Source organism: Monodon monoceros, unplaced genomic scaffold, assembly GCF_005190385.1.
Source record: "Monodon monoceros isolate NGI ecotype Baffin Bay Population unplaced genomic scaffold, NGI_Narwhal_1 Super_Scaffold_18, whole genome shotgun sequence".
Taxonomy (NCBI): domain Eukaryota; kingdom Metazoa; phylum Chordata; class Mammalia; order Artiodactyla; family Monodontidae; genus Monodon; species Monodon monoceros.
In genome coordinates this window covers 128,278,365-128,303,100 of record NW_021703774.1, presented here as the reverse complement: position 1 = coordinate 128,303,100, position 24,736 = coordinate 128,278,365, and the positions used below count along the sequence as shown (strand labels likewise).

The 24,736-nt window shown below is 38.8% G+C and overlaps 1 protein-coding gene across 5 annotated transcripts in view; it reads left to right on the top strand.

Moving 5' to 3' along the window:
- PATJ (PATJ crumbs cell polarity complex component) overlaps positions 1-24,736 on the top strand; it is a 353,415-nt gene that overhangs the window by 318,111 nt on the left and 10,568 nt on the right. For 4 of the 5 annotated variants that reach the window (XM_029230615.1, XM_029230612.1, XM_029230616.1 and 1 more), the window contains 5 exons: positions 1,005-1,091; positions 4,735-4,840; positions 5,589-5,626; positions 8,712-8,834; positions 9,793-9,897. In XM_029230615.1, coding sequence (XP_029086448.1) covers positions 1,005-1,091; positions 4,735-4,840; positions 5,589-5,626; positions 8,712-8,834; positions 9,793-9,897 — 459 coding nt within the window. The remainder of the gene's footprint in view (positions 1-1,004; positions 1,092-4,734; positions 4,841-5,588; positions 5,627-8,711; positions 8,835-9,792; positions 9,898-24,736) is intronic. The other variant, XM_029230614.1, reaches the window with a different exon arrangement.

Here is a 24,736-nt window from a genome sequence, read left to right as displayed (position 1 = left end):
AATTTTTTACTAGAGACCTAATACCTGATTATATTAACCAATCAGGAATAGCCCTAAAAGAAAGCTATTATACTGACTAACAGGATTGAAGGGAACCCTATTTGGGGATTTAAGCTAGTTTTTCATACTTGTGAGAATTCCAAGTATCCTCAATTGTCCTCTAAATGCATTTGATGGGACAGATTCTCCTGGAGTCACAAAATGTATCCTCCTCCCTCTTGGGCTATATTAACATGAATTCATCAAATCCAGCGTTTATTGCTTGAAAGAACATTAAAGATTGTTAAAGACCAAGTCCTTCATCTCACAGTGAAGTGTGAGAAAGTAGAAGGGTGTGCCCAAGATCTCAGAGCTTCACTTGAGGGGTTTTCCTGCCACCCAAACTGTCTCTCACTGAAGTTGCTGGGAGGCTAAGGCTCAAGGTTCCCTTCCAAGTGTCTTTGCCACATGGACCCTACCTCCCTTGAAAGAAACTGGTTAATAAAAATCCTTGTAAATTGCCATTCAACTATAACCAGGTGTATCTTACTCTGTTTCACAAATACTATAGCTGTAGGAGCTTTTGCAAAGATAAATGAATTTTATTTTAAAATCCTGCTTTCCTAAAATAGTCAACTGTCAGTTATTACTCAACAGAGGACTTGTATTAGATTACCTCTGTGTTTGATTTTTCTGTCCTCCTTTTCACCACTTTTTCTTAATCATTTCACTGCTCGCAAGTACTTGCATCAGAAGGGAAAAGGAAGAGAAAGGGAGGTGAATTGAAATGTAATCCTTTTAACGTGTTTAAAGAAGTCTCAAAATCATGAGATGAATAGCATTGAGCTGATAAATTTTTATGACCTTGTGTGATTTTTTTGATAACTGAATTTCCTTTCTACCTGCAGCCTTCATCAGCCATTTACAGTTCTTGGCTGCAGAGAGATGAGTGGAGGCACTGCCATGAGAATTTAGAACACACATCCTACTGTTTTTCACCTCTGTTCTTTTCTTGTCTTCCCAAGTGTGCACAGGGGCTTGTGCAGCTAGAGATTGGAAGACTCCGAGCTGGTTCCTGGACCTCCTCGAGGAAGACATCACAGAGCAGTCAGGTTGTTGATGGCTTCCCGTTAGACTGGCTCACCTGTCCCAATTGGGAGAAAGTTCCCCATTTCATAAATGATTGTTTGGAAACAATGTGTAATATACAGCATATTCACAACACCAAGTTCGGTGTACTTTAATGTGTTTGAAATAAAAAGTGAAAGGTGGGGTGGGAATTCATTAATCCCTAGATTTTTCTCTCCTTTATTGCCTGCAAATGTTTTCTTAGAACCCCTTTTCTCTCCCACTATTAGTTCTATATTACCTAGGCATTGCATGTACACAGCTGTGTTTATTTAAAAAAAAGAAAGAAGTAACATCTGGTGGCAATTTGACCCTCATTAGCGCAACATTGTTCTATTCTTTCAATTAAATATTGCTATAAAGTTAACTTGTGAATAGCCACTCACACATGCTGAGAGCAATTAATGGTATATTCCTGGGAGAGCAAAGTGGGGGGTTGTTTCTCCTGTGGGAGGGAGGCCTTAGTGGGTGATATTTTGTGGGTTAGCAAACATCTCATGTTTATTTGCAAGGCTGAGGTAAGTGCCACTTTTTTTTCAATGAAGTATATTTCACTGTATTTTTTTTTTCACTGTAGTGGCTGACAAAATCAAGACAGTAGAGGATATGTTAAGTCCCATTTGGTACATAATGAAACTATAGAAACTTACATGTGACCCCCAATCCCTTTTGTGGGTTATTAGATGGGCCTTTGTCTGAGGTTAAAAGCATGACTTTTGGTCTCCTTCCTAATTTCCTTAAAGCCACTCCAAGGCCTTTGTTTAGATGACGTTCTGATTTTATGGTTAGCACACAGGTGCTTCTGGAATTAAGTTAGCTGCCCCTTTTGCCTCATTGGTGTTAGAAAATGAGTGAAGAAAAAACAACATTGTTCAGATAGGTTCACAGATTAGCTGGCTTCTTTTAGATAATCATCAGAGCAATCAAACCCAATAAACATCATGTTAAGTTTGGAACTTTTTTTTTTTTTTGCATTTCTGGTTTATGTAATGGGCAGCAAATATCATGTGTACTAAGAGACAGTGGTGCATTAGGATTCTAGAGGTCAATAGTTGGTGAGGACTCTGACCAGACTTGTATCAAAAGTGGGAACTTGAGATGCAAAATAGTTGTCTTGGCTTCTTCCTTAATGGAAGATTCAACTTGAGTGATTTCATTGAAGCCCTATTGTACATAGGGGTTAGAATGCAGAATGAAAAACACTGGAGATGAAATTTTTCTTCCTGGAGAGTATGGGAGGGCAACACAGAAGGGGTTCAATTGGGTCTCACTCCAAAAGGAGTTTGATAGATTGAAAAGAGAGAAAAGGTATCCCAGGGCTTCCCTGGTGGCGCAGTGGTTGAGAGTCCGCCTGCCGATGCAGGGGACACAGGTCCGTGCCCCAGTCCGGGAAGATCCCACATGCGCGGAGCACCTGGGCCCGTGAGCCATGGCCGCTGAGCCTGCGCGTCCGGAGCCTGTGCTCCGCAACGGGAGAGGCCACAACAGTGAGAGGCCCGCGTACCGCAAAAAAAAAAAAAAAAAAAAGGTATCCCAGACAGAGGGTGTAGCATAGGCAAAGGCACAAAGGGGTATAAGGAATTCCAGTGTTTTAAGAAAATTTTGGACTGACAGGTAAGGTGGTAGGTAGAACTGGATTTCTGTCCTTGAGGAATATATATGTGCACCTTAGTGATGAATAAAGTTTACACTCAGGTTAAATACAAAACTAACAAATTTAGAGGCTCTATTATTAAAGGTCAAAAACCCACCATGACCATTTATCTGTTATGTAAATGTGAGCTGTCGTATTTCAGAAACCTGGGACGAAGTATCAAATACTTTTCTTTAACCTCTTTGCACAGCATTTTTATTTCAGAGGGTAGAAGTTTAATTCAATTTTAAGCAAAGCAGAAAATATATTTTATCCTTACTTTGTCCTTAAAATTATGACCTAGATGATATGAGAGTCTGTACTGATATGTAGCTAATGGGAAGAAGGCTTGTAGCAGGCTGTAAAAAGGAAGTGTCCTCCATCTTCAAGAATTGAATATCAGCCCATGACCCAGATGGAGAAAAAGAGGAACCCATTCCCAAACATTTCCCCTCCAAACCTTTTTAAAGCAGTCAGGACTCTCTAGGGGCACAGATTTCCTTCTGGGCAATTATAAGATAGGGAGACAGATGCCTCCTTTTGAGGGTCTAGGAGAATTTTAACTCGTTGACTTGGCCTAGAGAAAGTGAGTTCATTAAGAGAGATCTTCTAGCCATGGGGCTACCAAGCCTCTTTTTAAAAAAAGTGTTTTCCTACCAACCAGGAAAGAGTATCTTTACTCTGCAGAGGAAAATGTATAATGGTAAAAACACTTGAGAAATCTTTTCCTCAGATAACTGAGGGAGTACTTCCAGGCAAAGTTCATATTTCTAAAGGCCTTGACAAACACAAAGTTCTGAGATTTTGTTTAGGCAAAGGTTATAATATGCTATACTTCCTCATTTCTGAGTAGTTATCTATTATAGCACCATTGATTTAAATCATATCCTTTCAGGAAAAATACAAAAACACTCCTTTATATATATATATATGTATATCCACTGTGAAGTGTACTGATGTCTGTAACTTACTCTGAAATGAATTTCTTTTAAAGGCAAACTGAGTGATGAATAGATATGTAACAAAAAAATAGTAAAATATTAATTGTGGAATCTAGGTGGTGTGTCTACTGTATCATTGAACTTTTCTGTATATTTGAAATTTTTCATATTTAAGGAATGTTAAAATATTAAACAACTTTCATCATACTAAGGAAATGGATCAAATTATAATTTTTCAGGTAATAATTATGGTCTTAGGTTTACCTCAAAATTTTGAGGCAGTTAAAGCATAACCGTGAGAATTTGGTAGAAAAAATTCTTTATTCATTAGTGGTATCATTGTTTTCTGCATTGGAAAGATCCTTCACTGTGCATATGATTTTCGTTGCATATGATTTTCATTGAATAGCCACTAGCCAAACATGACTATACATTATCTAAATTTATTTAAATAAACGTTAGATTTATTTTAAAATGATAGTAATGGACGTATAGCAGATTGAGCTGAATTATTACCAACTCTAGGAAAATCTTTGAGGAAAATATATTTTAATATTCCTAAACTAATATATTCCCCTGATATTTACTGCTTTTTCTTACAGTTCAGGGTTCTTTCTATTTGATGAAGTTCCTATAAATCTAGATTTTATTATATTTGTTTTAGCAAAATAGATCAGTAATTTAGATAAAAAGAAAATAAATTTTGCCTGTAGTCCCAAATGACACTTAGTGGCATTAACTGATCATATGTAAACACTGTAACAGGCTAGGAAAATATTTCTGATTTCATGTGGAGCACAAAAAGCTTAAATTACTGCACGTTTTCTACCTTGATGATTGAAACCACATATAAAAGCACATACAACGGAGAAAGCAGTGGAGCAAATGTTAAATGGGATTGTTTTGGGTGATAAGAGAGGGAGTGTGAGTAATTTTTGTTTTCTTTTCTGGCCTCCACAGAATTTTCTATTACATGGTTATGGTTACTTCAGTAAGTAAAATAGTAATAATAAATATGAATTTCTAAGACTGACCACTGAGTTTGCTTTTCAGCAGAGTCAGCACAGCAGCCTTCATCCTTCCCTTGCTCCTGTTATCACCAGCCTGCAAAACCTGGTCGGCACAAAAAGAGCTTTGGATCCTTCCCCAAAAAACTCAGGTATTACTTGAGACACACCCTCAGCAAAACGATCCTGTTACCTAATTTTTAAAAAAATTTTTTTTAAATTTTTCTTGGAGTATAGTTGATTTACAATGTTGTGTTAGTTTCAGGTGTACAGCAAAAATATTTTTAAATCTTTGAACATGGCCACATAAGCCCCAAGCTTTCTGAAAGGCCTGTTCTAAAGGAAGGAAAGTCATAGAGATTCGTTTTTGGAATATGCCTTTAACTTTACACATGAAAAAGAGAAAAGCAGAAATCTAAAGTACTTCATAAAGTAAAACCATTTCCAGAGAGAAAATTTTTTAATTACAGGTCCCTCGAGGAAGGTCAGAAGTGCATATCCCATCATGGGTGGGGTGGGGAAGGCATCTTTTTAAGCCTTTCCTTGGGTAAGGTTATCATTGATTAAGGTGGAAAAATGTTCAGTGAAACAAAAATGGCTCACCCTCCAAGCCATTTAATCACCATATTCCAGGCAGCGGCTGCTACAGGCCATCAGCTTTTGTCAGACCAAATGATTATGGCCACATCTATCTCAAACAGAGAGGACTTGTTTAAAATAGAGGACATAGCCCCTGATTGATGGTCACCAGTTTGAATTTTGAGAAAGGGTATAATGCCTGCTTGCCTCAGTATTCCCTCCTGAAAGACCTAGAAAATGATACCATTTTCATGGGACAATATTATATCCTAAATATATTGTCTCTTACTTTTAAAAAGTTAATTTGTTGTTTCTTCATAGGCACAGATGTGGGACTAAGGACCATTGAGATAATCAGGGTAAGTCAGTTATTTTGCTTTTTTTCTAATTTGTGTTGCATAATATGTACATCTTTCCCTCAATACAATATATTGGATTGTTAGTGTGTTCTTTTAAGTTACTGAAGGCAATATATGGTCTATGTAACACAAGCAGTCTTAGGAAAATATAGTAAAGCACATACATGACCACTGTGAACTTTTTGGTGCACCACATTCACTTCATTTTGCGCACTGTGTTTAAGTTTTAAAAAACAAAAAATGGTATCACATTAGACATACTCTTGTAGCTTGTCTTTTTTACTTTAAAGCATAGACTTCTAGCCATGTGAATAACTATTTTTTGACAGCAGATGGTATGATTTTTGTCAGTTACATAGTATTCCATTGTATGAATGTGCTGTAATTTTTCTTAACCAATGTCCTCTTATTAAACGATGAGCATATTTCTCAACTTTCGCCATCTTCTATAGAAAATGTCTTTGTGTTTTCTTTTTGGCTCATATCATGGGTGATTTCTTTAGGATTAATTCTTAGAAATGAATTGTTGAGTCAAAATCCACAATTGTTTAAAGGCTTTTATATATAATGCCAAATTGCCCTCCTGAGAAGATTGTGTAAAATGCATTTCATTTCATAAAGTTGTCAAATCCTGATTTTCAGACTCCTGATAATCCTGTGCGATTTATCAGACTCCTGTGTGATATCCAGAATATTGGCAAGCAGTTTTATTTTCCTTATTCTTACCATTAAATTTGGGATTCAAACAATAGTGAAAAAAATTATGACCTTGTTGTAATCATGGATCAACTTCAGTAAAGTGATATCCAGCTTAGTTCTCTGGACTCAATTATAGCTGTGTTTAAAGACACTGTACCATTTATTAACTCTATGACCTTTGTCAAGTTACTTAACCTCAATTTGCTTATCTGTAGATTGGAGGTGATAACACTTGCCTCACAAGGTAAATCTTGTTGTGTGGATTAAATGAGGTGTAATGCATACAGTATACTTAGCATAGTACCTAGTTCATCATGAATGTCTAGGAATTCATTATTATTAACTACAGCTTTGACTAAATCTGCCTTATTTGTTCCCAGTATCTTTCCACCAGCGTGGTAACTCAAATGTTCCTCGTATGGGGAAGTTAAATGCACCAACATGTGCATAATTATGGATAAATTAAGGAAACATCACAATGGATTTGAACAAAGCCAAATTATTCCATAAATTTCTCCTCATTCCAAGATTTATAACATATCATTTTATGTTTCCTTAGTCATTTCAGCTGCTTGTTTTTACAGGCTTTTATAAAAAGGCCTGCTCCTACCCACCCTGTTCTCCCACATACGGTCCGAGCAGAAACTTCATAATGAAACGCATCTTACCATTTGCATGTAGGGTTTTACTATTGATGCATTCAGAAAATAGAAGCTAGACACAAACACTTTGGAAAACAGAATATTAAAGTAGCTGTCATTTTGTTCTTTTTCCTTTGTCCAACTTTATCGAGGTCAAATTGAAACACACTAACCTGTGTATATTTTTAAGTGATCAGGTAAAACTGCAGAAGCCTTGCAACCCTGTAGGTCCCTTTTCTGCAACCACTCCCCTAACATTTATGTCATTGTTGTCATATGTTTACATCTACATAAGTTGAGAACCCCACCAGACAATGGTATCATCTTGGCTTTAAACTGTCCTGCATATTTGAAGAAACTTAACAAGAAATTGATCGCATTTTACTGGTTCTTTGCACGTTGAGTAACTTAGGGGTTTTTCCCAGCCCTGGTGAATGTTATGCTGTGTAGACTCTGAAGAATGCTGGTGTTTATGTTTTAGCAGGCATCCACCCAGTTAGGCTCAGACTGAAAGTTATGTCACCTTTTGTAAGTGGTAGTTCAAAACTCAGTTCAGTTCCCGAGTGTGGGTCTGTCCCTCATCTGCGTGGCTTAGACTGAACCTGAGAATTCTGTGGATGCAGTCACAGAGGGACAGGATCCCCTTCTCTGACTCTGTCTACTCTAGTTTTCTTCCTTCATTCTCCAGCCATCAGGGCTCCTTTTCCTGGTTCCTCTGACCAGAAAGATGGGAGTTAACATCAAAGTTTTAGCAGTTTGCCCCACCTTTACAGCTCCTTGACTGGGACTTGTCTTCAGGACAAAGCTGCCAGGAAAACTACTGGGGGATACACCCTCTGCTGTCGTTTCTCCAAGTTTTGGCTCTCCACCACAATTTCTTTGAGTTTCTTTACTTTTCAGAAGTCTTGGGTAGTTGTACTTTAAATTTTGACAAGAGGTCTTCATTTTCATCAGTAGGAGAAAGATGCTATAGAGTGTACATGCCACCGTGCTGAAACTGGAACTTGTCCTTTATTCTTTTAGTGATTTTTAAAATGTTAACCCTGGGATATAAATGTGGGGGAAACCTGCACAAAGGCCAGAGTCTCTTCACCAGGGTTGGAGTGAACAAACGGCCTCATCTCAATCTCAGAGAACATTTTCGGTCGCATGTTACTTCTCTCTCCAAACTCTGTACTCACTACAGTGGGTGTCTTCAAAGATCCTTTGTTCTAGCATAGTCCTGCAGCTCTTTCAGAGCCAAGTGTGTTTGTTCACACCCAGAAGAGCATGAGATGTGCAGTAATTTAATTGTAAACACCATATGAGGACATACTTGCCAAGTTCTGCATCAAAATTGGCCACTAAACTCAGCAGTAGCACAGGGTTGTTTTTCCTTGTTTTTTTTGTTTTTACTCCTCCTGTTGCCTTTTACTGAGCCCTTTCTGTGGGCCAGGACTGCACTATATCACCTCATTTAATCCTCAGATCAACACTGTGAGGTAGGTGGTTTTCTTCCCACTTTATGCGTAGGGATGGAAGCTCTAAGACGTTAAGGAACTTCTTTAGCACCCCCAGCTAATTAAGTACTCCAGCTAATTAAGAGCTGAAACACTGGTCTTTCTGACTTCAAAGGCGCTATGCTTAACTCCTGTGGTACCGTAGCCTCCTGTATCACGGAGGGATTTTATTCAACAGCTATCTGGGGACAGTCAGGTTGTGGCTCTTTGTTAAACATATAAGCCTTGTTTTCCTTTGTTTTTTAGGAGCTCAGTGATGCCCTTGGAATCAGTATTGCTGGAGGAAAAGGAAGTCCCTTAGGAGATATCCCAATATTTATCGCCATGATTCAGGCCAGCGGTGTGGCCGCACGTACACAGAAGCTTAAAGTAAACAAAGGGGATGGTGAAGTGCTCTCAGCATGTGATGCGGTGGGTGGGAGAGGACGAGGCAGCCAGGGGCACTGTGTTTAAAACTGGAATTCCAGCAGCTATCAGAGACCCACACTGAGGGCAAAATGCATTGGAGAAAGTTTATACCTGAAATTCATTATGTCCCTGAACATATAAAAATAGTATCGTTTGTGTCAAAGCTTCTCAATGAAAGAAGAAATTGCAGCTCATTTGCAAAGCCTCCCATATCATTTTTAGCACCTCATTCCACCCAAAATTGATTTTCACCTGAGAGATTTGACCTTAGACTCTTCCTTCCAGCAAAAGAATCAACATCCATGGGCTTCCCTGGTGGCACAATGGTTGAGAGTCCACCTGCCAATGCAGGGGACATGGGTTCGTGCCCGGGTCCGGGAAGATCCCACATACCGCGGAGCGGCTGGGCCCGTGAGCCATGGCTGCTGAACCTGCGCGTCCGGAGCCTGTGCTCCGCAGTGGGAGAGGCCACAACAGTGAGAGGCCCGCATACCGCAAAAAAAAAAAAAAAAGAATCAACATCCTTATGAATTTTTTTCCCCCATCGCTCCTTAATCTTAACTTAGGTAGAAAAAATAAAGCAGAAAACATTTGGCTTCCTCAGTAGAGCTTTATTGAACAGGTAATTTGTACACCCCACTATTACTGGCAAATGGATGTATGCAACACTACCATTACCAAGGTACAAAAGGCCTTTTAATAATCAAATCTGACCCCTTTCTTGTTTCTCTGATTGGTCTGTATTTGGGGCAAGCCATAAAAATTCCTTATGCTTCTGGAACACGCATACACAATAGAGACACAGAATCTTCACAATAGCCACAAATGGGAAATATGACTTACAAAGAATTTTAAGCATTCTTCTCAAATTTAATTTTTCTTAATGATAGTGATTTTTCTCCCACTTTTGTACCTCCAGGTTGGAGATCGGATTGTCAGCATTAATGGGCAACCTTTGGATGGGCTGTCTCACGCGGACGTGGTTAATCTGCTGAAGAACGCCTACGGGCGCATTATCCTGCAGGTATTGTGATCAATGGAACTCGCAGCTGCGAGAGGCAGATAAGTGGTGTGCAAAAAAGATTGAGCGTCACTGGCAGGAGGCATCACCGTCCAGCAGGGTGCCTGCCGCTGTGAATTATGAAGGTTGAAAGCAAGAAATTATTATTTGTATTCAGAAATTCTTTAATGCCACCCATACAGGCAGTGAACATGATTATATGAAAGCATAACAAGGGGAGAAAAATTACCCTTTGCTTCACATGATAAATCAACAAGGCTTTTAGCTTCTGGTGTTCTTTTGTAAATCAAAGTTTGCAAGGAATAGAAAATGATTTCTTTTCTTACGCCCCAAAACTGTGTCTGAACTGCCCAAGTGCACTCCTTTTAAAGGAAGGGAAAAGTAACAACGCTCTTTCTCCTGTAGCATAAATGATTGCCAACACTGCTAAATGCTCACCACATAGTAGTCATCGACTAAGGCAGACAATCATATTTCAGCTGTGGTCCCCAAGAGTATTGTCCAGAGGCACAGGGAAATATACCAGGAAGTAAAAACGAGGTGTGCTGTTAATCACCCCTCCTTCGATTTCAGCACTTTGAAGATCTCTGAGATTGATATCGTGTAGTGAGTGAGAGGCAGCGTACTGGCAGCAAGTTTTGTTAGTGAGTTCCCCCCAAAATGTATGATTATAATCACCATACTTCTGCAGGGATAGTATTAAATGGTTTATAGGTTAAAAGAATAAAACCCACCATTTCGTATCTCAGAGAGAGGGCAAGCCAGCCCCTCCAATCATTCTAGCCTTTAAATAATCAGTTCGAATTGAAAAACCATAACTTTAGGGAGGACCAATTTGTGGTGCTTAACTCTCACATCTCAAATGTCTAAGTCCAAAGTGCGGAAACAGACATTTAAGAAAAAGTCAATGGCTTTCAGTACATAGGAAGGGAATCGTAAAGTACTGACAGTGGTTTCAAGGGAGTTTATGTGGTAGGCAACATGTTATTCAGTGATCTGGGTCCCCAAGTTTCTGTTGAACACAAACAGGAATGCTGTGTGGACTGGCTGTAGAGTCGACTTCCTTTGTCATCCTCAGGGGTTACCTCTTGTTCCACCTTCCACTGCTCCATCATCCTCAGAACCTGCAAATCCTTGCTTTTTCTTGTTTGCAGCCCTTGCCCTTCCTTCGAGTTATGCTGACCCCTAGAGGCCGTACAAGTGCAACTCTTCAATCGCAGAGCTGTGGCCCATTAGTTATACAGAATTTTACCAGGAAGTTATCAAATGATAACTATGTCAAGAACAAAACAGTGTTTCCCTTAGCAGAATCTAGTATTATTAACATTTTTATATACCAATATAATTTGTTCAGCTCCGCCTTCTTCACAAAGAATTGAGAAGACACAGTGTAAAAGTGTAACCTTACGTAAAGTACTTTAAGTGGAAATGAACTCATGCTCTCCCATGAAGAATTAACCCTTCATTCAGCCAAATTTGCCACTATTCACATACTTTTGAAGGGATTCCTTATTTTTCCTATTTCTGCATTTTAAGAAAATGACTTTTGGTTTCAGAATGTTCTCGTGTTAATCACATTGGTGGTGTTATTTTGTAACAGGTGCTGTTAAAAACTTAATGGAATCCTTTGGGATTTTGACAGTTGTGATCTACACAACTCTGGGTATGGAGCACATGTGCTCTCAAAGGCTTTAAACACAGAACTCAGGAAATTCTTATGCCCTGCAACAGACGCCTTTCAGTTGCATAGTCGTATTCACTTTAATTAAAACAAAGTGCATGGAATGGTACCAGCAATACAATTATCACAGCTGAGTTGTCAGTAGGTAATCATTTTTATTATCAGGTGAGCCAGCCCATTGTCAGAGTAGTAGAGAAGGTCAGATAGTTGTGTCTGATGATGTGGAAAAGACTTATTGTCGGTGCACATGAGAAGCGGTCAGCAAGTGCTGATGGCACAGGGAAGATTAGGTCTGGGTCAGTGGACTGGAGGGTGCAGAAGGGGAAGAGAGTGGAGGAGACAACTTCTGGAAGCTTCTCCCCATAGTTTAACTTGCTATTGCTAGGTATAGTAAGGAAGTAGATACTTCTGCCCTTAAAGTCTGATGGTTTCTTACTGTCAATTATAGATTGGTCAGTGGGGATTGATTTGGGTATGGGGTCATTTCAAATGTTCTCAACTATATTTGCTTCTGTAGTCTGATAGTTTGCCTGGTTTAGTGCTTTTGTCTATGAACTACCACAAAACCTTTTTTGGACAAAATCAGGTAACCCAGACTCTCTTCTAGAAAATTTTGTTTTTACCTCTTTCTTTGACAATATAGAAGATAAAAAGAGCACATCAGGGATTTTTGTCACTAAATGAACTTGTGGGGCTTGTTCTGGATCCAAACATTTTAGAATGTAGAATGTGGATGGAGGCAGCACTAACTAAACCAGGGAATATAGGAAGGGCATGTTGGGAGAGAACATTGTATTTTGAGGCATCCAGGTGGAGATATCCAGCAGGCAGAGGAAATGGGCTACCAATACTCGGGGAGACTTCAGTGCCGGAAACAGGATAAATAAAGCCATCTGAGGCTTCTTGGGGTCGACATCCCCACTGCCTGGCACATTATACTTCATAGATATTGGTTGAATAAGTGAATGTAAACAGTGGAGACAAAGACAGAGGATCAAGGCTTGGAGTCAGCAGCAGCTAGGGAGAGCAGGAGAAGAGAGTCTGAAGTCACGGAGATTAACTAAGGGTCTGTCTACAAAGTAGTTTGGAGGTCCTTGGGGACACCCTCCAAAACACAAAAAACCTGATGTAAGAGGGCCCAACTGCTGGTTAGGAGAGAGAGATGTGTCATGTTCAAGATAATGTAGAGAAAACAGGGACTTCTCTTGTGCACCCTCTTTAGAAAATGGAAGAGAAAAAATAAGACACAGGATTAATTCAGGAGGTCCAATATCCAACAACCAGGAGTTTAAAAAAGAAATGAAATAAATTTAACTTAAGGTCCATTAATCAGTGAGCAAAATAAATAAAAGAAGAATAATACCTGTATACTACATTCTAAAACTTTCAAAGAGAAAAGTATAAGCTACTTACAAAAGAACAAGAGATTCAAATGTCACCTGACTCTTTTTCAGCAATATATTTCTGAGAAAATTACTTTAGGATATACTCCAACAAAAGAGGAAAGTAAGAGAGAGGGAAGCAGGTGGATCCAACGCTAAGGAGCATGGAAGTCCCAGGACAGCTGTGCAGCAGGCAGAGAGAACAACTTGTCCAAATCGGAGCAGGAGAAGAGGGCTCTAAGAGAAACGCCTCTGAATGAAAAAAAGAGGAACAGATAGATTACCTTGTACGTTTAACTGAATTGGAGGTTTAAGATCCAATTAAGTTGGAAAGTTTGGGGCTGAATTAGTGATAAGTATATACAAATTAAACAAAATAAGATCATTATTGACCTTAAGGACAATAAACTTATACCAAAAAAAGAGAGAGAAATGTAATCCTAGTATAGTAGTTGGCTCAGTATGAATAACATTTATATAAACACAAGTCATAATAAGAGTGATAGAACGAAACATTGTGATGCATGAAATATTAGTAGCATGAGAGTTTGCGATGTGTTCATGGAGAGGAAAATATAAGAGAGTTAAATCTTTAAAGTTGAAATAAGAGTTTCGGAAATCATTAAAACTACAAAGGTTTAAGTATATCTAAAGAAACATAAGAAAGAAGTAGAACTTAAAAATATAAAAGTTAAGTGTAAGATTTTGGCCAGCTAAATTTTCATCTGTTGGAATAGGGAGTCTATTGATGTCATCAAGATGATAAATTTCAAAATAGTTTTGTAAAGTGTATTATGTAGCTTACACCTCTAGAATTGAAAAGAGAAATGTTCAGTGTGTATCTAGGGAATGAGAGTGTTGAATTTTTTTTATCATGTACTGTAATACTTAATTTTTAATCATGTGAACACAAAAGGAAATATACTAGAAAAATCTAATAGAAAAGAACCAGGAGTTAAGAATACAGTTACTAGACCCTAACGGAGAAAAGAATTTTAAGAATAGCACACTTGAGCAGAAGCAAGAAGAACTACAATCCTGCAGCCTGTGGAACAAAAACTACATTCACAGAAAGATACACAAGATGAAAAGGCAGAGGGCTATGTACCAGATGAAGGAACAAGATGAAACCCCAGAAAAACAACTAAATGAAGTGGAGATAGGCAACCTTCCAGAAAAAGAATTCAGAATAATGAAGTGAAGATGATCCAGGACCTTGGAAAAAGAATGGAGGCAAAGATCAAGAAGATGCAAGAAATGTTTAACAAACACCTAGAAGAATTAAAGAACAAACAAACAGAGATGAACAATACAATAACTGAAATGAAAACTACCCTAGAAGGAATCAATAGAAGAATAATTGAGGCAGAATGGATAAGTGACCTGGAAGACAGAATGGTGGAATTCACTGCTGTGGAACAGAATAAAGAAAAAAGAATGAAAAGAAATGAAGACCGCCTAAGAGACCTCTGGGATAACATTAAATGCAACAACATTCGCATTATAGGGGTCCCAGAAGGAGAAGAGAGAGAGAAAGGACCCAAGAAAATATTTGAAGAGATTGTAGTCGAAAACTTCCCTAACATGGGAAACGAAAGAGCCACCCAAGTCCAGGAAGCACAGTGAGTCCCATACAGGATAAACCCAAAGAGAAACACACCGAGACACATAGTAATCAAATTGGCAAAAATTAAAGACAAAGAAAAATTATCAAAAGCAGCAAGGGAAAAACGACAAATAACATACGAGGGAACTCCCATAAGGTTAACAGCTGATTTCTCAGCAGAAACTCTACAAGCCAGAAGGGAGCGGCATGATATACTTAAAGTGATGAAAGGGAAGAACCTACAACCAAGATTACTCTACCCAGCACGGATCTTATTCAGATTCGATGGAGAAATCAGAAGCTTTACAGACAAATGAAAGCTAAGAGAATTCAGCACCACCAAACCATCTTTACAACAAATGCTAAAGGAACTTCTCTAAGTGGGAAAAACAAGAGAAGAAAAGGACCTACAAAAACAAACCCAAAACAATTAAGAAAATGGTCATAGGAACATACATATCGATAATTACCTTAAACATGAATGGATTAAATGCTCCAACCAAAAGACACAGGCTTGCTGAATGGATACAAAAACAAGACCCATATACATGCTGTCTACAAGAGACCCACTTCAGACCTAGGGACACATACAGACTGAAAGTGAGGGGATGGAAAAAGATATTCCATGCAAATGGAAATCAAAAGAAAGCTGGAGTAGCAATACTCATATCAGATAAAATAGACTTTAAAATAAAGAATGTTACAAGGGACAAGGAAGGATAGTACATAATGATCAAGGGATCAATCCAAGAAGAAGATATAACAATTATAAATATATATGCACCCAACATAGGAGCATCTCAATATATAAGGCAACTGCTAACAGCTATAAAAGAGGAAATTGACAGTAACACAATAATAGTGGGGGACTTTAACCACCTCAGTTACACCAATGGACAGATCGTCCACAATAAGAATAAATAAGGAAACAGAAGCTTTAAATGACACAATAGACCAGAGAGATATAATTGATATTTATAGGACATTCCATCCAAAAACAGCAGATTACACTTTCTTTTCAAGTGTGCATGGAACATTCTCCAGGATAGATCACATCTTGGGTCACAAATCAAGCCTCAGTAAATTTAAGAAAACTGAAATCATATCAAGCATCTTTTCTGACCACAATGCTATGAGATTAGAAATCAGTTACAGGGAAGAAATCATAAAAAATCACAAACACATGGAGGCTAAACAATACATTACTAAATAACCAAGAGATCACTGAAGAAATCAAAGAGGAAATCAAAAAATACCTAGAGACAAATGACAATGAAAACACGACGATCCAAAACCTATGGGTTGCAGCAAAAGCAGTTCTAAGAGGGAAGTTTATAGCTATACAAGCCTACCTCAGGAAACAAGAAAAATCTCAAATAAACAATGTAACCTTACACCTAAAGGAACTAGAGAAAGAAGAACAAACAAAACCCAAAGTTAGCAGAAGGAAAGAAATCATAAAGACCAGAGCAGAAATAAATAGAAACAAAGAAAACAATAGGAAAGATCAATAAAACTAAAAGCTGTTCTTTGAGAAGATAAAATTGATAAACCATTAGCCAGACTCATCATGAAAAAGAGGGAGAAGACTCAAATCAATAAAATTAGAAGTGAAAAAGGAGAAGTTACAACAGACACCACAGAAATACAAAGCATCCTAAGAGACTACTACAAGCAACTCTATGCCAATAAAATGGACAACATGGAAGAAATGGACAAATTCTTAGAAAGGTATAACCTTCCAAGACTGAACCAGGAAAAAATAGAAGCTGTGAACAGACCAATCACAAGAATGAAATTGAAACTGTGATTAAAAATCTTCCAACAAACAAAAGTCCAGGACCAGATGGCCTCACAGGTGAATTCTATCAAACATTTAGAGAAGAGCTAACACCCATCTTTCTCAAACTCTTCCAAAAAATTGCAGAGCAAGGAACACTCCCAAACTCATTCTATGAGGCCATCATCACCCTGATACCAAAACCAGACAAAGATACTACAAAAAAAGAAAATTACAGACCAATATCACTCATGAATATAGATGCAAAAATCCTCAACAAAATATTAGCAAACAGAATCCAACAACACATTAAAAGGATCATACACCATGATCAAGTGGGATTTATCCCAGGGATGCAAGGATTCTTCAATATACGCAAATCAATCAATGATACACCATATTAACAAATTGAAGAAGAAAAACTGTATGATCATCTCGATAGATGCAGAAAAAGCTTTTGACAAAATTCAACACCCATTTATGGGTAAAAACTCTCCAGAAGGTGGGCATAGAGGGAACCTACCTCAATATCACAAAGGCCATATACAACAAACCCACAGCAAACATCATTCTCAATGGTGAAAAACTGAAACCATTTCCTCTAGATCAGGAACAAGACAAGGATGTCCACTCTCACCCCTGTTATTCAAAATAGTTTTGGAAGTTCTAGCCATGGCAATCAGAGAAGAAAAAGAAATAAAAGGAATACACATTGGAAAAAAAGAAATAAAACTCTCACTGTTTGCAGATGACATACTATACGTAGAGAATCCTAAAGATGCTACCAGAAAACTAGTGGAGCTAATCAATGAATTTGGTAAAGTTGCAGGATACAAAATTAATGCACAGAAATCTCTTGCATTCCTATACACTAATGATGAAAAATCTGAAAGAGAAATTAAGGAAACACTCCCATTTACCACTGCAACAAAAAGAATAAAATACCTAGGAATAAACCTACCTAGGGAGACAAAAGAGCTGTATGCAGAAAACTATAAGACACTAATGAAAGAAATTAAAGATGATACCAACAGATGGAGAGATATACCATGTTCTTGGATTGGAAGAATCAATATTGTGAAAATGACTATACTACCCAAAGCAATCTACAGATTCAGTGCAATCCCTGTGAAATTACCAATGGCATTTTTTACAGAACTAGAACAAAAAAATCTTAAAATTTGTATGGAGCTACAACAGACCCCGAATAGCCAAAGCAGTCTTGAGGGAGAAAAACGGAGCTGGAGGAGTCAGACTCCCTGACTTCAGACTATACTACAAAGCTACAGTAATCAAGACATTATGGTACTGGCACAAAAACAGAAACATAGATCAATGGAACAAGATAGAAAGCCCAGAGATAAACCTATGCACCTATGGTCAACTCATCTTTGACAAAGGAGGCAAGGGTATACAGTGGAGAAAAGACAGTCTCTTCAATAAGTGGTGCTGGGGAAACTGTACAGCTACATGTAAAAGAATGAAATTAGAACACTCTCTGACACCATACACAAAAATAAACTCAAAACGGATTAAAAACCAAAATGTAAGGCCAGACACTATTAAACTCTTAGAGGAAAACATAGGAAGAACACTCTTTGACATAAATCACAGCAAGATCTTTTTTGATCCACCTCCTAGAGTAATGGAAATAAAAACAAAAATAAACAAATGGGACCTAATGAAACTTCAGAGCTTTTGCACAGCAAAGGAAACCATAAACAAGATGAAAAGACAACCCTCAGAATGGGAGAAAATATTTGCAAATGAATCAATGGACGAAGGATTAATCTCCCAAATATATAAACAGCTCATGCAGCTCAATATTAAAAAAACAAACAACCCAATCCAAAAATGGGCAGAAGACCTAAATAGACATTTCTCCAAAGAAGACATACAGATGGCCAAGAGGCACATGAAAAGCTGCTCAACATCACTAATTATTAGAGAAATGCAAATCAAAGCTACAATGAGCTATCACCTCACACCAGTTAGAATGGGCATCATCAGAAAATCTACAAACAACTAATGCTGGAAAGGGCGTGGAGAAAAGGGAACCCTCTTGCACTGTTGGTGGGAATGTAAATTGATACAGCCACTATGGAGAACAGTGTGGAGGTTCCTTAAAATACTGAAAATAGAACTACCATATGACCCAGCCATCCCACTACTGCACATATACCCAGAGGAAACCATAATTCAAAAAGACACATGCAGGCTTCCCTGGTGGCTCAGTGGTTGAGAGTCCGCCTGCCAACGCAGGGGACACAGGTTTGTGCCCCAGTCCGGGAAGATCCCACGTGCCGCGGAGCGGCTGGGCCCGTGAGCCATGGCTGCTGAGCCTGTGCGTCCGGAGCCTGTGCTCTGCAACAGGAGAGGCCACAACAGTGAGAGGCCCGCGTACCCCCCCAAAATAGAAGACACATGCACCCCAATGTTCATTACAGCACTAGTTACAATAGCCAGGTCATGGAAGCAACCTAAATGCCCATCGACAGATGAATGGATAAAGAAGATGTGGTACATATATACAATGGAATATTACTCAGCCATAAAAAGGAACGAAATTGGGTCATTTGTTGAGACATGGATGGATGTAGAGACTGTCATACAGAATGAAGTAAGTCAGAAAGAGCAAAACAAATATAGTATCTTAACACATATATGTGGAACCTAGAAAAATGGTACAGATGAACCAGTTTACAGGGCAGAAATTTAGACACAGATGTAGAGAACAAACGTATGGACACCAAGGGGGGGAAGTGCGAGGGGAGTGGGGACGGTGGTGGGTTGAATTGGGCCATTGGGATTGACATGTATACACTGATGTGTATAAAATGGATGACTAATAAAAGACTGCTGTATAAAAAAATAAATAAAATTAAAAAAATAAAAAACAAATTTATAGAAATTTGTAAAAAGAACTACCTCAAACCAAACTACATCTAGAAATTAAACAATTGGGGATATTGAAATAATTTTTTTAAAAAGAAGGTTGATGCAAATGCCTTCGGGCTGTAGTTATCCTGGGGGTGATGGGTTTGTCTCCTTGCTTCCCTGCAAAAGACCAAACTATCCGTGAAAATGCTTCACATTTCCTATCCAGCCCTTTGTATTCCACTCCTACAAAATGGGCAGGAGCTCAAGGATCCTAGGTTTTAATATTGTCCGTTATTGTGAGGCCCATCTTATTTCAGGGTTGGGAGTGAGCAAGAGGCCTTCAGATTTTAGAGGGATATGAGTTTTTCTGTAAGGTGGTGCTATATTAGTGTTTTTACATTTTCTAGCTAGATAAATTTAATTTTTACCCCAATAGAACTATGGCTTTGGTTTTACAGTTTATATGGACTCCTGAAAGTTTATTAAAGTTCAAAAGTTTTTTTCCTAGAACATCCATGGAGTGTATATCTCCTACCTCCCAACCCCTCTCCTTGTAGTACTGGGGGGAGGGATGAGTTTTTCCCACCTGTTGCCAAGCACAGCCATGAAGATCACCTCTACTTGAGCTGCTTGTTTGACTCTCTGCCCCTCTTTCTTCCCAGCTCCATGTCTAGACTGTACTTCATTATATGCAGGGTGAAGCAGATCTCTAGGTGTGAGGGTCCAAGACCAGGTCTGTACCCTCTCACTAGGCGATTTGCCTCACACTGAATTCAATTAAGAGCACAGGGTTCCAAAAAAAGAAGAAAGAAAAAGAGCACAGGATTCTAGAGTAAAATGGCATGGGTTTGAATCCAGCCTTCACTCCTTAGCTGAACTTGAGAAAGTTACTTAACCTCTCTGCTCCAGGTTCCTCTGTCTGTAGTATGGGAATAATTATGGTACCTACATCTGTAGGGACTCAGAAGAGTGCTTAGCATAGAGGAAGTGCTCAGTTTATATTCAGTATCATGGTGCTGTTATATGTTGAATAAATGAGCCAGTAAAGAAAGGAGCAGGTTGCCATCAAGTCTTGGCTTTTGAAGGTATCTTAGAAAAAGTAATATTTTACTGACTTTCTTCTTCAGCCCCATAACAGATGGTCTGGTTCATGGACAGCTGAGAGTACATGTCCAGATTCCCATCAAGTATAGGAATCCCCCCTCACCATATCCCAAATCGGTAGAGTTTTGAGTCTCTGAGTCCTTGCTTTGTGGGGGGCTCATGTCCTAACAAGTTGAGCCATTCCATTCTGTAACTGCCTTAGTTATTAGATTTTTTCTTCTTAAAAAGACCCAGAACCAATCTCCTTGTAACCTCTATCAATCTCACTCTGTTCCATGGAAATTCAGAATATTGAACCCTGTACGCCCTATTCCTTAGGAAGGTTTTAGCTTCATTCATTTATTCATTCCACAAATGCTTATTAAGCAGTTGTGTGCCAGGCACCTTCACATTGAGAAGCTGTCCTTATCCTCATGAATCCTGTGATTGGGTGGGAAAGACAGCTAACAGTCACACAAATACGTGTCATGACGATTTGTAAGGAATACTTAGGGTGCTACGGAAAGGAAAACGGGAAATTAATTTGAACATGGGTAGTCAAAGAAGGCTTGTATAATGGAAGTGACCAACTGGTTTGGTGGAGGGGAGGGGGCGGGACTCCATGCAGAAAGAACTGTGGAATGTGGGGTGGAGTGGAAGACATAGATGGGATTAGAGGGGTAGGCTAGGAAGGACATTTGTGTGTATAGTTAGGGAGTCTTAATTTTATTCCAGGTACAAAGAAAGACCACTGAAAGATTTTAAGCAGGGGAGGGCCATTATCCATTTTATATTTAAAAAGATAACTGGCTGTTGTGTGGAAGAGAGATTAGAAGAGGGTGAGTGGGGACTCCAGGTAAAAGACAGCTTGATCATGATTGATTGAATTAGGATGGTCACCAGAGAGATGAAAAGGAAACGAACTTGAGAAGTATATTGGAGGTAGAGTCCAGAGGATTTGGTGGTAGATTATTCAGAATAAGCCTCAGTTAGGTTAGCATTCTAGTACCTTTCCAGCTGGGCAGTCACCAGCCAACAATCGGGTATTTTCAATATAATACCTAGTGGGTTTCTAATTAGGCGGCTGGAGGTGCCATCTATTAAGAAGAGGAAACCTAGAGGGAAAATGAGTAGAAGGGATTTGGTTGTTGGATCGGGAATTTGCATTCGGTTGTGTTAAATTAGGCTTTGAGATATTAAAATGCGGATGTTGAGCTGGCAATTGGATATAACAGACTAAGCTGGGAATTGTTTGCACGTTGTTGGAATTTAAAGCTGTGGGGATGTGTATGCTGTGACCTAGACCCTGAGTGTGCAAGTGGGAAGTGGGCCAGGACTGAGCCACGAGGGGTGAGTAGAATAGCAGAGATGGAAGCTGCAGCAGAAAAGCCGGAGAGTGGGTCATGGGAGTCTGGGTCTGGCAACAGGGATGGAAACTGGAATGGAGTGGGGTTTTGAAAATGATGTAGGCTGAGAGTAGGTAGGATTACATAGGTCACATGCAAAGACAACTCCTCCACTACATTTGCTGGGGAGGAGAGGAAAAAAAAACAGAAACTGGTGGTAAGTGCAGAGGAGGGTCTATCATTTTCTTTTTTGTTGTTTATCCTAAATATTCCCCCAATTTGTTCATTCTTTATATTATAGTATTTCCAGAAGATCCTAAAACTTATAGATAGAAATGTTTTCCCCCAGAATAGGATGCTTCACCCAAAATGTGTTCTGATCCAGCCGGGGCTGGGGCCAGGGCCAGCCTGTGGCTTTCCTTGTCTAAATACTCTATTAATAGATGCAACTAAGCTTAACTATTTAGGTAGTCATGCCCTCTGTTGGCTTATTCTGAAACTGCAATCAAATCAAGGTCTTGCATTGTTGTCAAGCTAAGTCCCTTCACTCTGTACTTGAGTGCTCTTATCTGGAAGAACTGTTAATCAGAAGCAGGGGAAGACCAGGAGTTCTTGAGAAAGAATCTCTGATAACTAGTGGAGGTGGAAGACAACTCCAGGATAAGCAGACAAGGCAAGCTATTTATGATTCCTCTTTAACAGATGAAGAAACTGAAACTCAAGCCACAGTATCATTTAAGTGGCAAAAACTGAACTTCAGATCTTCATTCTGTCAGAGCTATACCATATTTCTGCTTAATTCTTTGGAATGTTTTTGCAGAATAGAAATATAAGCGAATGTTTAAATGTTGGTTGTTCTATACTTTTGTTTGGGACCCTCTAAAAGGCAAATCATAGGAAGTAAGAGATAGTCTTTCTTTCATTCACCAAATATTAATTGAACACCTACTATATGCTAGACATGTTCTACATAAGGGGCATACAGTATTGTATAAAACAGACAAACTTCATGCCCTCACATTCTAATATGAAGTGGTAAGACAATAAATAAGTCAAGATATATAATTAATTAGATAGTAATGGTAGTAAGAAGGAAATATAAAGCGGAGAAGGAAGATGTTGTTAAACAAAATGCAGCTGAGTGAGTTTGAAGATCTATTTGGCTTTATCCAATGATTCATGAATTGGGCAGCATCCCATTTAACGAGTAGAATGGAACTCCAAGGATCTATACAATATAGAAGGCTTTTATAGGGAGACGGAGGGTGGGACAAGGAAGTTAAAAAGTGGATTATTTCAGGCAAGGTCACCTTCTCTTCCTGGGAAGGCAGGGGGTCTTATCAAGCAGATCCCCTCACTGGTGTTGATGAGGAAATTCCAGACTGATTGTTTTAAAATTCCACTCCAAGGAGGGGCTGAAACTGCAGTTAGGTTAGGTGTTAATTCCTAGTAGGGCTTAGCATACATGACTATTTTGGGCCTGTTTCTTTTCTTTTTTTTCTTAATTAATCTTTTAATTAAAGTATAGTTGATTTACAATGTTATATTAGTTTCAGGTGTACAACATAGTACTTCAATATTTTATGGATTATACTCCATTTAAAGTTATTATATAATATTAGCTATATTCCCTGTGCTGTACATTACATCCTTGTATTTTATTTATTTTGTACCCAGTAGAGTGTGCTTCTTAATCCCCTTCCCCTATCTTGCCCCTTCCCACTTCCCTCTCCCCACTGATAACCACTAGTTTGTTCTCTGTATCTTTGAGTCTGTTTCTGTTTTGTTATATCCATTCATTTACTTTATTTTTTAGATTCCGCATGTAAGTGAAAACATACAGTATTTGTTTTTTCTCTGTCTGCTTACTCCACTCAGCATAATTCCCTCCAGTTCCATCCATGTTCTTGCAAATGGCAAATTTCTTTTTATGGCTGAGTAATATTCCACTGTATATAGCCACCACACCTTCTTTATCCATTCATCTGTTGATGGACACTTGTGTTGTTCTGTACTGTTTTCCATTACAGCTGCACCAATTTGCATTCCAGCCAGCAGTGTACTAGGGTTCCCTTTTCTCCACATCCTTACCAGTTTATTATTTGTGGTCTTTTTAACAATAGCCAGCCTGACAGGTGTGAGGTGATATCTCATTCAGTAGGTTGTTTTTTTTTATTTTGTTGATGGTTTCCTTCACTGTGCAAAAACTTTTTAATTACTTCCCATTTGTTTATTTTTGCTTTTTGTTTCCCTTGCCTGAGGAGACAGATTCAAAAAAATATTGCTAAGACTTATGTCAGTGAGTTTACTGCTTATGTTTTCCTCTAGGAGTTTTATGGTTTCCAGTCTTGCATTTAGGTCTTTAATTCATTCTGAGTTTATTTTTGTATGTGGGGTGTGAAAAAAATGTTCTACTTTCATTCTTTTACATGTTCTTGTCCAGTTTTCACAGCATCACTTATTGAAGACACTGACTCTTCCCCATTGCATATTTTTGCCTCCTTTGTCATAGATTAATTGACCATAAGTGTGTGGGTTTATTTCTGGTTTCTTTATTCTGTTCCAGTGATCTATGCATCTGTTTTTGTGCTAGGGGCCTGTTGTTTCTTTGTAAGCAATATAAAATGTTGGGCTGGGGTGTTGGTGTGGGACTTTTGGTTAGGGTGGCCAAGGACAGTGACTTCAGAGTAAAGACCTGAGGGAAGTGAAGGAGCTGCGGGCAGAACATTCCAGGCAGAATGCACAGCACTCACAAAGCGCCAAGGTGGAGATGTCTCTGGCATGTTAGAGGAACAGCCAGGGGCCAGCATGGCTGGAGCAGGGTGAACACAGGGGAGAATGTTTGGAGACGAAAGTGGAGACATAACTGGACAGATCACCTACAGATGACCTTATAGACCATCTAAGAACTTCAGCATGTGATCCAGGGGGCTCCAGATTTCCCTTGGATGGTTTTAAGCAGATAACTGAAATAATCTTCTGTATTTTAACAGGAACATTCTAGCTGCTATAGACTGAGTGGGGGAGGGGCTGAAGCAGGGAGATGAGTAAGGAGGCTTTTGTAAAACTCCAAGCAAGAGATGA